Below are 16,047 nucleotides of genomic sequence, written 5' to 3' on the forward strand. Positions count from 1 at the left end.
CAAGAGCTTGTACCAGCTGCAGGAGTGCTTTGTCCCTGGAAGGTCTTGGGAGCCGAGTTCCTCCAGAGATCCTCTGAAGCCCTGAAGCCTCAGTCCATTCACTGCCCTGGGTAGAGCAGCTGGAAGCCCACGGCGAGGTGATGGTGACCACTGGGAAAACTGTTCCACTACACCTGCTTCAGCTCCTCCGGGGCAGGCCACTCGTTCTACTCCCCTGAGGAGGCTCTTACGCGCTCACTGTACCTTGTTACATCTCATGTCACAGGTTCCTGCTCATGACTGCTGCCTTTTGTTCTAAAAGACACCCACAGAGCAGACCTAGATGCTGGACAAAAGCAGACTCCAGGTGGGCAGATTTCCCCTAGATGAGACGGGTGGGAACAGACCAACAGCTACCACGAGAGGGACCAGCGGGGCCAAGACAGGAGCGTCTGGTCGGGTCTACACACGCCGCCTGAGTTCCATGAGCTCTTTCATGACCCCAGAGTTCACCTTGACTTCCAGCACTTCCAATAGGAGTGTTCCAGAATGCTACTCAGTGCACCAGGGAGGCGCTGGGCCCTCATGACTTGAGGGGTGCTCGGTTCTACAGGTACAGAAAGCCAGAATTCTGCCCAGGCCCGTGGGAGGAGCTAGGGCAGCTACCCCAGGAGAGAGTCCTACTGGAGGGAGAGGATCCGGGAGCGTGAGCAGCCACTCCCTTCCTGCAGCTAGCCTGTGCTTGTCCCAGAGCAGCTAGAACAAAGCACTGAAATGTCCCCAGGCCGAACGCCCACACCTGATTCATGGCCAGACTGGCAGCCAGGAGAGACACTCTGAACCCAAAGCCCTCAGGTGGACCAGGGCTTGATTTTCACAAGCGCTCACCTGGGAACCTCCACTTTCTCCCCAGAAAGACCCCACCGATAGTCAGAGGCTCGGAGCACATCATTTGCCTTCTCTGAGAGGCAGGGGTGTTGCACCTGCCTTTTGGTGTCTCTGTCTTTGCTGTGCTGTTCTTTAATAAGTCTCTGCTGGTGACTTGCTTCTGACACATCCTGAAATTGTTTTCAGAGGTGCAAGTTAAGAACCCCGCTGAAGCCCGCTGCCTCGTTGGGCCCCGTCCGATGGCAGTGATGCAGGGCTTTCCACTGGAGCGTTTCCAAGTGGTACCACTTCCTGCCGAGCCACGAACGGGGGCACGCGGGGCAGCACAGCGCACGGCGGCTCCCCAGGGTCGTCTCCGGCCTGGTGGAGTCTGTTTGCTCTGCCTTTTCTCCTCCTCCCAGTTCTGCAGCAGCTCCCTGTCTGCTGAAAACTCCAGATGAGCAGTAGATGAAGGGGAGAGGCTCCCCAAGCAGGAGTGGGGCCCGGAGACCGAGGGCTGCTCTCCCTGTTGACTGGCAGCCCCCAGGATGGTGGCGCCATGTGCATACGGGGCTTCTTGTAACATGGGCAATAATGGCCTGGGAGAATCTGACCCGGTTCTAGGAAAAAGCCCCGTCAGTGTGGTCCCTGTCCAGCAGCACCACCTGCCCTGTGCAGGTTTCCCAGGAGGCCATCTTGGCCCTGCTGGTCCCTCTCGTGGTAGCTGTTGGTCTGTTCCCACCCGTCTCATCTAGGGGAAATCTGCCCACCTGGAGTCTGCTTTTGTCCAGCATCTAGGTCTGTTCTGTGGGTGTCTTTTAGAACAAAAGGCAGCAGTCATGAGCAGGAACCTGTGACGTGAGATGTAACAAGGTCAGTGAGCGCATAAGAGCCTCCTCAGGGGAGTAGAACTAGTGGTGTGGCCTGGGCCCACGGTGCCCTGGACAGCATCCTGCCCCTGCAGGTCACTGGGACTGCCTTGAAGGAGCTCACATGCACAGGGCAGTTGCTTGTCATTGTGCTTGGGGACTCTGCTGAGATGTGCCCTGAGACTTGAAAAGCAGAGCAGGGCAGCCTCCCTCGGAGTACTAAGTGCACACCAGCCACGGTGGCCAGCCCACAGCCAGGCAGGGTCAGTAGGGGAGGAAGGACAGTGGCAGAGCCTGAGTGAGCAAGCCAGTGGACATACTATCCAGTGCAGAGACGCACCCAGCCAGGAAAGGCACTGGTCACACTGGGAGGGGGAACAGGGATCCCGCCCGCGGGCCAGCAGGGCTGGCAGCACCTGTCAGTCCCCTGCAGAACTCTGCAGCCCCAGCAGGAAGCGTCCCTTGTGAGATGAGTGCTGTGTCAGCCTGTGTCACCCCATCTCTGCTCTACCATCTTCCCGAGTCAGCGCACAAGGAAACTGGCTGCATGTGGGTTTGCCCTGTGTGTGCCTTCAGGGAGAAGCAGTAGCATGGACCCCTCCTGCAGAATCATTTCTCACAGGAACCTCAACAGTGGTTTGTGATGAGGATCCAGCTTCCCATTGATGTGACTACAACAGCCTCTTCTAACGCCGGGGGGCTGAGCGTCCCCATCCTGAGCCAGTGTCTTGAAGTGCTCTGGCCCCAGGGCCTCCTTTACTCCTAAAGGAGGGCATGCACTTAGGGCCTCCTTTACTCCTAAAGGAGGGATGCACTTAGGGCATCCCAGCCGGGTCAGTGCCCAGCCTGGGCTGCCCCAGCCCCTTGAGAGCCAGGAGCATGGCTGCCTGTCCCTGACCCCAACGAGCCCCTCCCCTGCCAGCCTCCTGGGCTGGAGGAGCTGTGTGTGCGTTGGCCGCACTGACCCTGGTGGCAGACAGCAGCTCAGCAGGCTGCCAGCTTGCATCAGCCCGAGCGGGGAAGACACAGATGAGAGGGAGATGAGATGGAGACCAGTTTTCCACTCCTCTCCCGACCTTCACAGAGTGGCTTGGTTATTTGCTAAGAGCACTGATATTAAATATAAGCCTATAGAGTGGGTGATCTGTGGGAGTGAGGAGGACAGGCTGGCGAGGGAGGAGCTGCCCCTGAGGGTCCTGCCACCATGCTCCTGTCCTCCATGCCTCGAGACCACGTGCAGAGCTCGCCTTCCCACTAGAAGGCCAGAGCAGCCCTGGGGGAGCCCAGGGTTTCCACCCGCCTGCCTTCGGGATGAGTGCTGGCTCCCGGGCAGGTCTTCCAAAACCAGCAGGCAGGGCCGCTCTTCTCCTTGCCAGGTGATGTTCACCGAGGAGGACGTCAAGTTCTACTTGGCTGAGCTGGCCTTGGCCCTGGACCACCTCCACGGCCTGGGGATCATCTACAGGGACCTGAAGCCCGAGAAGTAAGTGAGACTCACCCATGTCTGAGTGGCTGTCACTCGGTACTCCTGCCCAGGGGTGCATCACAGTGCCGGGCGATCGCATGCTGGCCTCTCCCACACTGGAGTTCCAAGTGAAGGGAGCAGATGCTACCTCCCCACCCTGCAGAGGGCCAGCTACACGTGGGCCTGCTGGGTTCTGTAGGAAGTTCCCAGGCCAATTGTCACCTGACCCTCACCAGAACAGGAGGACAGGCGCCCATCCAGGCTGTAGAGGTGTGGCTGACCAGGTCCCATCCCTTGGGCAGGGTGCCTCTGCCCTGAGGAGCGCTCAGACTAGGCCTGTGCCCCCTCCCCCCCCCCCCACAGGTGTCCACTCAGGGACCTTCCCACTACTGCCCGGAGCCTAGCAGCCCATAGTCCAGTGGCTTCTCCTGGAAACTGGCCCATTTCTAGGTGAAAGCGTAGCTTTCCTAAGAGCTCATTTAAGAGACAGTGGCCCAGAATCCCCAGGCCAAAAACCTGCTCAGATTTGTGGATCTTCAGTGATGACAATCTATTGTATTATTATTTCTAGATAATTTGCTAATCTAGTCTAAATTTAAACATCGATGTCCCTTCCAGGTCTTTTCTTACAAGTGACCCGTTTAGGGGACAGACTAATAGGTGTCCCTGGGTAAAACCATGGTCTCTCCACCAGTAGGACTGAGCAGCATACCCCCAAGACTGGCTCATAACTGGCCCCAGATGCATGTCACCTGGTGGGGCCACATCATGGGCATGCTAGAGAGCCCAGCCCATGCCCTGAGGCCAGGGCACTTGGGTCAGGGATGGGCACAAGCCCCTGCTGCGCGTCACCCCTCTCACCTGCCCTGACCTGAGGGAGACCAGCACGTCCCTAGGCTGCTTTCTCAGACAGGGCTGTCACTGTGGAGGTGTCTGGGTTTGCTGAGAAGCCAGGTGGCAAGATGTTGAGCGTATCCGCCTGGGCATGCCCCACACAGCTCTGCTTTACTACCAGTCAGCAGAACCTCACTGGCCATGCCACAGAAGCACTCACAAATGGCGTAGAAGGCCCTGTCCCTTAACCCTCAGGAGGGGCAGCTGCTACCACCCCACACTGTCTCCCTCTGCTGCAGGTGCAGGAGGCCATGCTGCAGTTTCACAGCAAATGTGACCACGTGCCCCTCAGTACACTGCACCCTGGGCCTCCCTGTTACCCGTCCCTGGTCAGGAGGTGACAGCAACAACCTGGCCTGTCTCTGAGGGTCACGGCAAAGGTCACCTCCAGTTAACCTCACCTAATGGCCCTCTAGCTCCTGAGCCTTGGGTTGAAAATGTCTGTGCTGACAGCTGAGATTGATCCCTGTGGGCAGGAAGCCTGCCCCTGCTGAGCGCTGTCAAGGCAGGAGAGCAGAGCTGGTTCCTTTGAAAGGGCACAGCGATCCTTACAGCTGAAACAGTGTTACTTAATTGCCAGGTGAAGAAGGCTTTGTTGTTCAGTTAGAATTATTAGGAACTGAATCTTGAAAGTTGTTTAATTCTGGGCAAAGACTGAGTATAACTAAAAGCAAAGACAAAAACATTTGCTTCTTTAATTATAATGTGTCATCTAATTAATATGCTGCAAGCTTTGCCTTCACATTTCTGCAAAGCAGTAGGTATTCTCTAATTCCATGGCAGATTTTCCTAATCACGTTAACTTACAGACAAGATCAAATTTACCACTTTACCCTGGCTCCGTGCACACTTCGGTGGCGTCAGGCACATTTCCAGGGTTGTGCCACCATCGCCAGCACCCCTCTCCAGGGCTGTGCTCACCCTGCAGAGCCGGAACTGTCCCCATACTCACTAACCCCCCCACCCTGTCAGCCTCCAATCTACCTTCTGTCTCTATGAATTTGGTGACTCAAGCCACCACCTTGCGTGGACCCCACAGCGCTTTGTCTTTTGTGACTGGATTGCTTCATGCAGCATCACATCCTCACGGTTCATCCATGCTGTGGCCTAGGCAGTTTCCTTTTCTGGTGGTTAAGAGAGATGTCATACATGTCCTTGGAATTTGGCTCTTAGGACTAGGCTATTCCTCCCAGGATCTCTTGGAACAGGGTTTAATGACAGACCCCAAAATATGGAGGGTTAAAGTGGCAGGATCTCAAGGTACCAGCCCCAGACTCCAGTCTGCAGTCCCAGGGAAGAGGGGCTCCTTGATGCAGCCCAGGGCCCCACCCCTGTTCTCTAGCCCACCTCTGTTCCCTGCAGAGGAGCGCACTGTACCTCAGCAGGACCACTGTGACCAGCAGAGCAGCTTTCCACTCGTGGTGTGACGAAGGCTGGATGGGGATCAGACGGGTCAGTGGCCCACAGCAGGGCCAAGCCGATACCAGTTCTCATCACAAGATAAAGCTGGGGAACCTAGGATCTGAGGCCTGAGCCTGTGCTCAGGACCCACTAGAGGCTGGGATTGGTCCCAAGAGCTGGAGCCATGCTCAGGGAGTGTTGGAGGGAGAAGGGGTCTCGGGGCTTGGAGGACCTCCATATGAAAGAATTCCTCCTTAGAGGCTCCCAGTCCCTGTGGGCCACCGTCTCTTCCACATGCAGAACAGGCTAGAAGGTTCCAGCCCTTCCCTGGGTCTCAATAAGATCTAAACCCTGCAGACCCCAGACTCATAAGTGAGCAGGGACCCCTCCAGCTGTTCTGAGCTAGCAGGAGCTGTGGGCAGGAGGCGGCCATCTGAGGACCCAGCTCATGCAGCAGGTGCTGCCATCCACCCTGGACTGGGCTCTGTGCTCTGCGTGCCCCCCAATATTGGTCTTGCTAAGGCCTCAGCTTTCTCTCCTTTTCTTTCAGCATCCTCCTGGATGAAGAAGGACACATCAAGATCACAGGTTTGTAAAAGACCATTTCCCTTGGTGACTTCATCTCAGCCCCGGTAAACTAGGGGACCACCTCAAAGTCTCAGTTAATCTGCCAAACACTTGTCTCTGATCTGATCGAATTTTTCATGGACTTGGGCTGGCTGTGCTGTGGACCCTCATTGGGTAGGAAAGGTTGAGATTCCCAGGCTGTCCCCTCTCCACCCCTGCCTGGTCCACCTTCGGGCTCTGGCTCAGCTTCATGGCCGCTTGGGCGGAGAGCCTGAGCCAGTGCTGACCAGGGCCGACATGGCTACCCTCAGTACACATCCTAAAACCCTGCTGTGGCCTCAACAGCCTATACCACGGCTGCTGGCCCAGAGCAGCTGCTCCCTAACCACACTCCCTGTTTACATCCGAACTGCCGCAGCTGCCACGTTCCCCCAGATTGAGGACATCCATCCTGCAAGACTCTCCACTGACAATAGCTTCCTGTGGCTGCTGTCTCAAACTGCCAGAGCTTAGTGACCTAGAGCAACATGGACAACTTGCCATCTCATGGTCTGGAGGCCGCAGGTCTCAGGGCCAACGGGCCGCACCCCACCCCTGGGCTTCCAGGGAACGAGCCCTCTCCTTGCTTTCTCCAGCCCTGGCCGGGCCCATCGCTCGCCTTGGGGCCTCATCCCGATCACTGCCAGCAGTGCCGAACTCCCAGCCTCTCTCTGGACTTATGCCTCCTTCCTTCATGTAGAGGCCCTCCCGATGATGTTGGGCCCACCCAGATAATCCAGGATGGTCTCTCCATCTTGGGATCCTTAACTTAATCACACTGCCAAGTCCCTTCTGCCCTGTAAGAGCACCTGTTCATGGGTTCTGGGCTCAGGGTGTGGTCATTCTGCCCCTCCCTATGCTGGTCTCACCCCACTCCTGCCTCCCCAGCCAGGGTCCTTCTCCCAGGGAGCCCTCAGCCCTCCTTCACCTTCCTCCTGTCTTATTGCAGCTGTGACACCTGTCTGTCAATCCCAGGTCCCCTGACCTGAAGCCACAGCTCTGTCATCCTCCATGGTACTTATTTATGGAAAAGGGTCTCCTGGGAAATTTATGTCTGATGCTAAGAAATAAACTTCTTGATATTGTTACAAGGCACTCTGGAATTTGTACATTCACAAAGAAATCTGCTCACATTGTAGATTCTGACCTCAGGGGCTTGCCAGCCCAATGCTCGGGCTGGGTCATGCTCTCCAGGCAGAGATATTGCCCCTAGATGGACGGGGTGGGGGGCAGCCAACTTGTGATGCACAGACAGTAGCAACAGGTTCAGACACTGTCCTGAATGTGGATCAGAGATTGAGGATGTGCTTTGTGCTGTGCGTATGTCTAGATTTTGGTCTGAGCAAGGAGGCCATCGACCATGACAAGAGAGCCTATTCGTTCTGCGGGACCATAGAATACATGGCACCCGAGGTGGTGAATCGGCGGGGACACACGCAGAGCGCCGACTGGTGGTCCTTTGGTGTGCTCATGGTAAGGCTTGACCTCCGCAGTGTGCCTCCGCACTATGGGAGCTGTTGCAATGGACTGCCCACCAGGGTGACCCAGTGGGCCTGGAGTGAGGGACAAAGGGCCTGAGGCATGCATAGCAGCCTCGTGGTGTTTTGGGCAGCGGGGAGGAGTGAGTTTTTGAGTGATTCCTGATTTCACCTCCTGTCAGTCCCAAATTCCCACCACCAGAAAATGGAACTGGGAGTCAAATAGGAATGCAAACCCCTTAGCGGGCAAGCCTTCATACGTAACACTTACAGACTGGAGGAGGATTCTAGGGAAGGCAGTGATGTCCACATGAAAGATGTGTTTCTTGCTGGGCATGGTGTTGCGTTCACACCTGTAATCCAACAATTCAGGAAGCTGAGCAAGTTCAAGGCCAGCCTAGGCAACTTAATGAAACCCTGGCTCAAAAATAAAAAGGACCAGGGCTGCAGATATAGCTCAGTTGGTAGAGTGCCCGCCTTGCATGCACAAGGCCCTGTGTTCAATCTCCAGCACCACAAAAATAAATAAAAAGGACTGGGAATATAGCTCAGGGGTAAAGTGCCCCTGGGTTCCACCCCCAGCGTGGATGGATTTTCTTATTCCAAACACAAACTCCTTTAACTCAGTCATAAAACTTGGCATGAACCAAAGTACACATGAGTTAAATGTACTTACACCTACATCTAGAAACCAATTTACTTCTTAGCACATGTAATCAAAAGCTGTGTCCCACGGCCACAGTGGGAACGCCAGCTTTCCTGATCCCCAGGTGCTCCTCCTCCCTACTCCTCTCCCCGCCCAGGCATCACCCTCATGACCTCTACTTGCCCTCAGCGTGGGCCACACTGACACACTGGAATCTGACATGGGTAGTCCTGGATCATGGCATTTCAGGGTTGTCCCAACATGCTCCCATCTGTGCATTTATAAAAGGAGGAAACGGGCCATGAGACCTTCAGCAGATGTGACAGTGTTGTACACCGGATCCCTTCATGGACACGGCCGTCCTCTTCCTGCCCCTGCAGGACCCAGGGCTGCAGGCCTCAGTTCAGACCTGCCCCTGGGTAATCTCAGGCACATGCCCAAGTCTGTCCTGTTTTTGGCCCCTGGCTCAGAACCCTGCCTGTATGGACACAGGACGCTGACCTTTGACTGTGGGGCCATGGCCCTTATACCAGCCTGGAGGTGGCTCAGCTCACAGGAGATGTGCATGTCAGTCAGGGTGACTCCCGCCCGCAGGACCAGCACTTCTGCTTCCACCACTGAACTCCGAGGAAAGTTAGCCCTCAGTGAGAAGCCGCCTGGTCAAGCAGAGCCCTGATTCCATTACTGTTCCATCAAACAGGCCCTTATGCTAATCACAGGGCATCTTCAAGGGTCTAGCGATGTTGGCAGGAGGGAGGGGACAGCGTTTTGCTATTTGTGATTATTCACCCTGTAAAGCAGCAGCTAGGATGCAATTCTTCCTTCTCCTGAAGACCACCAGCCAGAGATCTCTCAGGCTCCCTCTCAGCTTCTTTCAGATCCGCGTGTCTTCCCTTAGATAGTGAGACAGTTCTTTGCTCTCTTCAAGATGATTTTTGCATAAACAGCTCTGCTCCTATCCACATATCTTGGTTTTCTTTGAGAGTGTGGGTGGCAGGTGTTTGCTGGTTTGGGGGCACCTCCCTGAGGTCCCCCCCACCAGCTGTGGACTTGGTTGGGAAGTCTGGTATCAACCTTCACTGACACTGAGCTGCAGGTCCAAGGAGTGTCCCTGTTCTTGCAGCCCCACCCTCCAGAGAACCCAGATTTCTCTGGAGACATGGCCAGCCACCCTGCAAGTCCAGGTTTCCAAGGGACCCTGCCCTGAACTCCCCTGGGAGACCTCCAGGACTCAAAGAGGTGGACCAAGTGATTAAATCTGGACTTTGACTGGTCCTCAGTCATGCTTGGATAAAACTGTCCAATGGATGGAAGTCATGAGATGCTGCCCCTTGTCCCTCAGGGTGCCTGATGGTTAAGAGAGCAAGAGGTCAGCCAGAACCTGGAGAGGGAAGGTCAGCAGAGAGAACCGCAGTCTTAGACCACCAACAGACACGACCGGCTGGAGTAGTCTGAGGGCCACCTGACAGTCCTCTAATCTGCTTCTGTAGAGGGAAGGACCACACAGTCCATCCCATAATATAAAATAGACGTAAATTCTTTTCTGATCTAAGTCATTGCAAATCAAGGAGATGACTGGACACACTGAAAGGACAGCCAAGGAGGAAAGCACGAGAGGTGGTACCGGGAGCTGCTCCCGGCAGCTGCTCCCTCGCGAGTCCTGCACGGCCCCGACCAGAGTCCTGCCTCTGGAGGCCTTTCCTGGCTCTCCTACTCTGGTCTTCTCCACTCCCGAGTGTTGCTCCTGCACAATCCCACCTCCCATGGCAAATGCCTACGTTCCCCAACACTTGAGAGAGTCTCACGAACCTCCCCTGACTCCCCAGGACAGAGCAGCCCTGTGCCCCAGGTCTGCTCCCCCAGCAAAGAGTGAAGACAGAGGTGCCCTGCAGCCCTCTGGGGCCCTTGCACCTCATGTGGGGGTCTACCCTGCTCCCAGAGGGACCCCTGCCACTGTGGCCTGCTCAGCACCAGGAGTGGCCAGCCCCTCCTCCTGCACACAAGACACTCCCTGCTGGATGGCTTAGTCAGAAGGACTCCACATCCCGTGTCCCTGGCCCACAGGGGAAGAACAGTGATTCAAGAAGCAGGAGAGTCCACTCGCTGGCAGGCAGCGGGCGTGAGCACCCCAGGCAGCACGTGGTCTGCACGGCCCCCCACTGAGCGAGGCGGGAGGCAGCACTCACCCTTCCTCTGCACAGACAGAGGCTCAAGGAGCACAGCAAGGCTCCCGGTCCCACGGCTGTTCCCATGCGCTCTCGGGCTGCTGCCCTCCTCCTCCCTCGCCCCAGACGATGGCCCTGGCAAGCGTGGCCCTGGCAGGCGTGGCCCTGGCAGGTGTGGCCCTGGCAGTATTGGCCCTTGGCACTTCCTTGGGTAGCAGCAACAGCAAGTGCATCCAAATTCTCATTGCAATCACCAGGTGGGTCTTAAGTGATGCTTAGTGATGTCCCACTGGAGCCTTGGGAGGGTCCCCTGGTGGAACTGGTTTTCTGTAATGGTGCACCCACTGGTCTTGCTGGGGAGGGGAGGCCCCTGGGCAGTTCTTGAGGGAGATGCCTGGTATTAGGGATTGGGAGGCATGAACTGGCCTCACCCTGGAATGGCCTTGGCAGGTGAGTGCTGTTGTCAGAACCTTGCAGTCCAGTGCCTGGCCCAGCAGGTGAGGGGCAGAGCCTGGGCTGCACCTGAGCTCTGAGCCGTCAGTGTTTGCTGCAGTGATATAGGCAGTTTACCCAGCGCCACCAGATGGACGAGGATCCTAGCTCCCTGTGACTATGTCCCCTCACAGGTTTCTCATTCAGCTGCCCCAGTACCATCCGAGTGGGTTCTGCCTCTGCCGTGGGTGGCCTGCTTGGCTTCACTAGGGGTCCCTTCAGGCAGGACTCACCCTCGCTCTGAGGTCAGCTGTAGAGGCTCACCTGCGTTACCCGGCCAGTGGCTCATCTGCTCGGCAGAGCATCCTGGACTTCCAATCTGATCACACTTGACTGTTCTGGACTCTCACCTGGATCCTCTTGCTCTTGCTCTTCATTGCTTAGCGTTTGTGTATTGGCAGCAGCACACAGAGTTGACAGCAAGCCCAATGTGGCAGAGTGGGCTCAGACTCCTGAACCGGCAGGAGTTTCTCTCTCCTAACATTTTGTTTTCTGGCAGCAGACCAGTAACATCAATAAAGGCTTGACTCATTCCTTGCTCGTGATTTCACTCTACAGACACCTGGACATTTTAGGAACACTTGGGTTAGTTTCAGTCTAGTGTTAGTTGGCAGGCATTGGAGACACCCTGAGGTCCACCAGTAGGCACACAGTGGTGCAGTGGCATGGCCATACAGGGAATGCTGCAGATTTTATGATGCGCACAGAGAGTTTTGTACTATTCTGTGAAAAGTTGAGTACACAAAACTTTAACTTTTAAAAAAATAAAAATGAAACCATTTGAAGAAAGTGCTGAGAGGAGATAATGAATGGTAGGGTGGCTCTCTCTAGACAATGCAATTGTGGTCTTTCCACTTCTGTGTATTTCCCAGGACTTTCATGACACAAAGAAAACATGCAGCAGGATAAATTGTAGAGGAGCAGAGACACACGTAGGAGAAAATTAAATAGGACTAGAGCAGACAGAACAAGCTACTTTCTTGGTTTAAACTGACGAGAACACACAGGAAGATGGATGTGTCCACACCTCCCTTAGGTCCCAGGTGTTGTGGTATGGAGAGGACTTCTGCTGCCCCAGTCCCTCGTTCCAGGGGTGGTCAGAGATACACGTCTGATGGACTGGGGATTCCAGGCCACTGCCCCAGAGCCACAGAACCTGACCCTCCCCATCCCGGCCAGCCCTCCACCACACCCGCCGAGCAGGACAGCAGTGACCGTTCTGCTTCCCTCACTCATGCATCTCCCCACTGTGCTGCCAGCCCCGAGCACCCCACTTGCCGGGATCTGGGAGAATCAATGAACTCACACTTCTCTATGTTGCTCTGCAGTTCGAGATGCTCACGGGGTCACTGCCGTTCCAGGGGAAGGACCGGAAGGAGACGATGGCCCTCATCCTCAAGTGAGTGGTGTGCTACCCCAGCACATGCCTGCACCATCTGGGACAGAGCCCGCCTTTGCCCTGGGGCTGAGGAGCAGGTGGTGGCCATGGGGACAAGCACATGGACGCCAACTGTGAGCGGGATCACTGGCGGGGTTTGGTGGGTCCTCAGAGTGTTTGCAACGCACCTTCCAGGGTGCTTCCTCACCAAGAACCACATGGATGGCCCCATGGCTGGTTCCTTCAGGGGACTGTTACTGCAGAGGTGGCACACAGATTCCCCGGGGAACTTGGGACATTCTTAGCACAAGCTCAGACTTCTGCTCTTCCTGTTGACCTTGTTTCCATGGTCGCCCACTTCCTGCCTGCCTGATGCTGGCCCGAGTGGGCACCTTCTGGCCATGTGCCTGAATGTGCCTGACTGGGCAGTTCCACCCCATTCTCAGGAAGACGAACTTGCCAAGCAAAGAGACCTGCTCTCAGAACCATGGGAGTCTGACCCCAGGGCCACCTGGTCATAACGTCCCCAATGTGAGCTGAGCAAAGGGTTAGAGAAGGGCAAAAGAGGTGGTGGGGACCCAGATCAGTTTCTCCCAGTCATGCTAGGGGTGGAATTGGGATCACTCCACAAGAGAAGTCGCGAAGCCGACCTTGAGACCCCCACCAGAACCCCCTGCAGGCAGGGCCATGACATCTGTGAAACCCACAGTCGCCTGAGCCGCTGCAGCGACCAGCCTCCCAGTTCCTCAGATGTGGGTGGGAGGTAGGTGGAGGAAGCGTGGGGGTGCCAGCCTATGCCGGCCTGTGGTCTCCCATGGACTGGTCTGTCCCAGCAGCGCCATCTGTGCCTCTCTGGGCCCGCTCTGCTGTGGGGTGTGTAGGGCACATGATCTTCACTGTTCCTGAAGCTGGGATGACCCCCCCCAGCAAGCTCAGGTGCCGACTCACACCTGTCACTTGGGAGTGGCAGCGTCTGAGGGGGCAGCACAAACTGGCCTAGTCCTCAGTGTGGTCCAAGGAGCTGGGTCCCTCATGGGCTCTGGGGTGCTCCTTTTCCAGGCGCTCTCGCAGCACTGCAGCAGCCAGACCCAGACCCAGAGGTGGGCAAGAGTGCAGCTGTCAGCCTGGGAGGGGCTCCCAAGCTGAGCAGATGCCAACCTTCTTGCTGCAGGCTTTCTGGGTCTTGGTTTTGGAAGACGATTTTTTCCAGTTGAAGTGCTGTTGATGTTAATGGGATCCTTACTGCCGTTTTAATGCTTTTATTATATTCTAAATGAATTACTAGATAGCAATTATAAAAAGTTAGCACTTTTAATCTCTGATATGGCAAATATCAAAGCTATAAACCATGGAACGGTAGCTCTCTGGTGTCCTCAAAAACTTTTAAGGTGTAAAAGCTTCCCAAGACCAAAGTTTGGGCACTGCTGCTCCTGGTGACTTTGGGGTCTGTTAGTACCAAATGAGCAGGACTCAAAGGCGTGAAGAAAGGCCCCGTCCCTTGGTGCCCCACCTTCTCGTCCTGAACACAGTTCTTCCTTGCAGAGCCAAGCTGGGCATGCCCCAGTTCCTCAGCCCGGAGGCCCAGAGCTTGCTGAGAGCCCTCTTCAAGCGGAACCCTTGTAACCGGCTGGGTAAGTGTCCCTGACGCCCTGTGTCGTGCAGGGGCCGCCCTGCTCCAGCACTCCAAACCCCCTTGGCCAGCTGTGTGCCTGGCCTCGCCAAGGTCACTGAAGACAGAGGGCCTTAAGCAAGGGCATGTTCCCAGGTGGTCCAGCTCCAAGGATTCGAGTCCCGTCGGTGACTGCATCACAAGCCATCTTCTGAAAGCCCCTGATTGCATACCAATCCTCCCGATTCTGTGCCTCTTACCTTGGGGACTCCGTGAGCTGTGGGCAGAACAGCTGCTCCCATTCTGTGCCTCTTAAAGCAGGAAATGCAGTGTCTACTGAAACCCACATGCACTTTTGCATTAATTGAGCACCAATGTGTTTCTTCTCTTTGCTGATGATTTACGGAGGTGTTTGCCCATGTGGCCTGGAAGGCCTCAGGGCCAGGCCCTAAGGGATCCAGGGTAGGGTCTGGTGAGCCACAGCGCAGCAGGAGCACAGGGAGCTTTCCAGGTTGTTTTATTACACATGTAAATGGAAGGAGCAGATTAATTACTGTTCTCTTGACTCTAACCTCATAGATAAAACATGTAATTAAGAAAGCAAGACAAAGGGTAAGTCGGGAAATATTTCATTTTAGAGAAAATAATTAGATTTTCCTCTCTGCATGAAATCAACCCCAAAGGAAGCTCATGTGCTATGTAATTCTTTTACATGTCAGCTTTAATTTCAGGGAACTTCTGTATTAATGGTAATACTTCAGTTATTAAAAATAAAGTTAGTTGGATACAGTGGTACTCCAGCAACTCAGGAGCCTAAGGCAGGAGGACCACAAGTTGGAGACCAGCCTCATCAACTTAGTGAAACCCTGTCTCAAAATTTAAGAAATGGAAAGAGCTGGGTATGTTGCTCAGTGGTAAAGTGGTAAAGTCCTCCTTGATTCTATCCCTACTACCACAAAATTAAAATAAAAAGTAAAGCTAAAGTTAGAGGTGCTAAAGTTAGAGTCCCCAGGGATGTTTTCACGATATATGAGAGAGTTGATATGCAGTGACTGGATCTTGGGGAGAAGGAGTTAGAATGAATTTTAGTCGGTACCTGTGCATTTAGACTATGGAGAAATCCACGTAAGCCCATGCTGTCGCTGTCACGTTCTGCTGGGGAGCACATTGGTTCTCCATGTTCCTAGACACTTAAACTTCCACTTCCCAGGCTTCCAGTGACACAAGCTGGTGGTCATCCTGGTCTCCACCCCCAAGGTGTCAGCGGTACCCCTGACCCACTGTGAGTCTCCAGACCCTGGCGATCCAGGGCAAGGACCCTATAACCTGATATGGAAGGTCCTGGAATCCAGAAGAAGCAGACAGTGGCTGTGAAGTAGAAACCTTGTGTGACCCATGGCCCAGCTGCCCCTCAGCAGCCTAAGACCTGGGCCCAGTCGGAATACCCCCACCTAGCCCCTGTCTGTGAGGACTGTGGTCCAGGCCAGTGAGCTTGGTGAGAGCCAGCGAGCAGGATAGCTGCTCAGCTGTCACAGCAGGTCTCCGGAGTAGACCCTGAGAACAAGAAGGCCCGCCCCCTGGCCAGGGGCAGCTTCCCTGGGAGAGATCTGCTCAGGCTGTCGAAGAGGGGGGGAAGATCCCGGGAACCGCTCTCTCCCCCAGGCTGCCAACATCCCGGATGCCGGCAGGCGACGGCTGAAGGTGGTTGGGAGGTGCCGTGTGGAGTGTGCTGGGCTGCGCGGCCCCTGGTCCTGGGGTACAGTGCTCGCGTTGGCACACAGGGCTCTGGGCTTCTGTGTGCGCACAGGTGGGAGGACCTTCGGTCTTCCCTGCAGTCATTCCCACAGTCGCTCAGCAACCCAGGTTGGCCCTAAGGCTCCAACCAGCGTGGCTGACCGGTCGCCCACCTCCGTGAGGCCTGCGGCTCCCCTGCTGTCTGCACTTACCCTCCCTTGGGAATTCACCTGCGTTGTTGGTGTGAACAGCACCATTGGGGAAGCCCGCAGCAGCTTCAACTCACCCTGAGCACAGTGTTGGCACCCACTCAGGGCTGCTGCAGGCGAGGCCCCAAAGCCCAGGGCCGCGGGTCAGTCACGGTGGTGGGTGACTCAGCCCAGGTCCAGGGCACGGTGCAGAGTGGGCAGTGAGGTCGCAGCACACCCCAGCCTGCATCTGATCCTTGCTCCTGGAGTTTCTGT

The 16,047-nt window shown here is 55.6% G+C and overlaps 1 protein-coding gene across 2 annotated transcripts in view; it reads left to right on the plus strand.

Annotated features, from left to right (window-relative positions):
- Positions 1-16,047, plus strand: part of RPS6KA2 (ribosomal protein S6 kinase A2) — a 192,314-nt gene that overhangs the window by 135,191 nt on the left and 41,076 nt on the right. For both annotated transcript variants that reach the window (XM_079148246.1, XM_079148245.1), the window contains exons 6-10: positions 3,092-3,198; positions 6,026-6,063; positions 7,412-7,554; positions 12,191-12,261; positions 13,783-13,871. In XM_079148246.1, the coding sequence (XP_079004372.1) occupies positions 3,092-3,198; positions 6,026-6,063; positions 7,412-7,554; positions 12,191-12,261; positions 13,783-13,871 (448 nt within the window). The remainder of the gene's footprint in view (positions 1-3,091; positions 3,199-6,025; positions 6,064-7,411; positions 7,555-12,190; positions 12,262-13,782; positions 13,872-16,047) is intronic.

The sequence above is a fragment of the Sciurus vulgaris genome (genome assembly GCF_902686455.1).
Source record: "Sciurus vulgaris genome assembly, chromosome: 7".
Classification (NCBI taxonomy): Eukaryota; Metazoa; Chordata; class Mammalia; order Rodentia; family Sciuridae; genus Sciurus; species Sciurus vulgaris.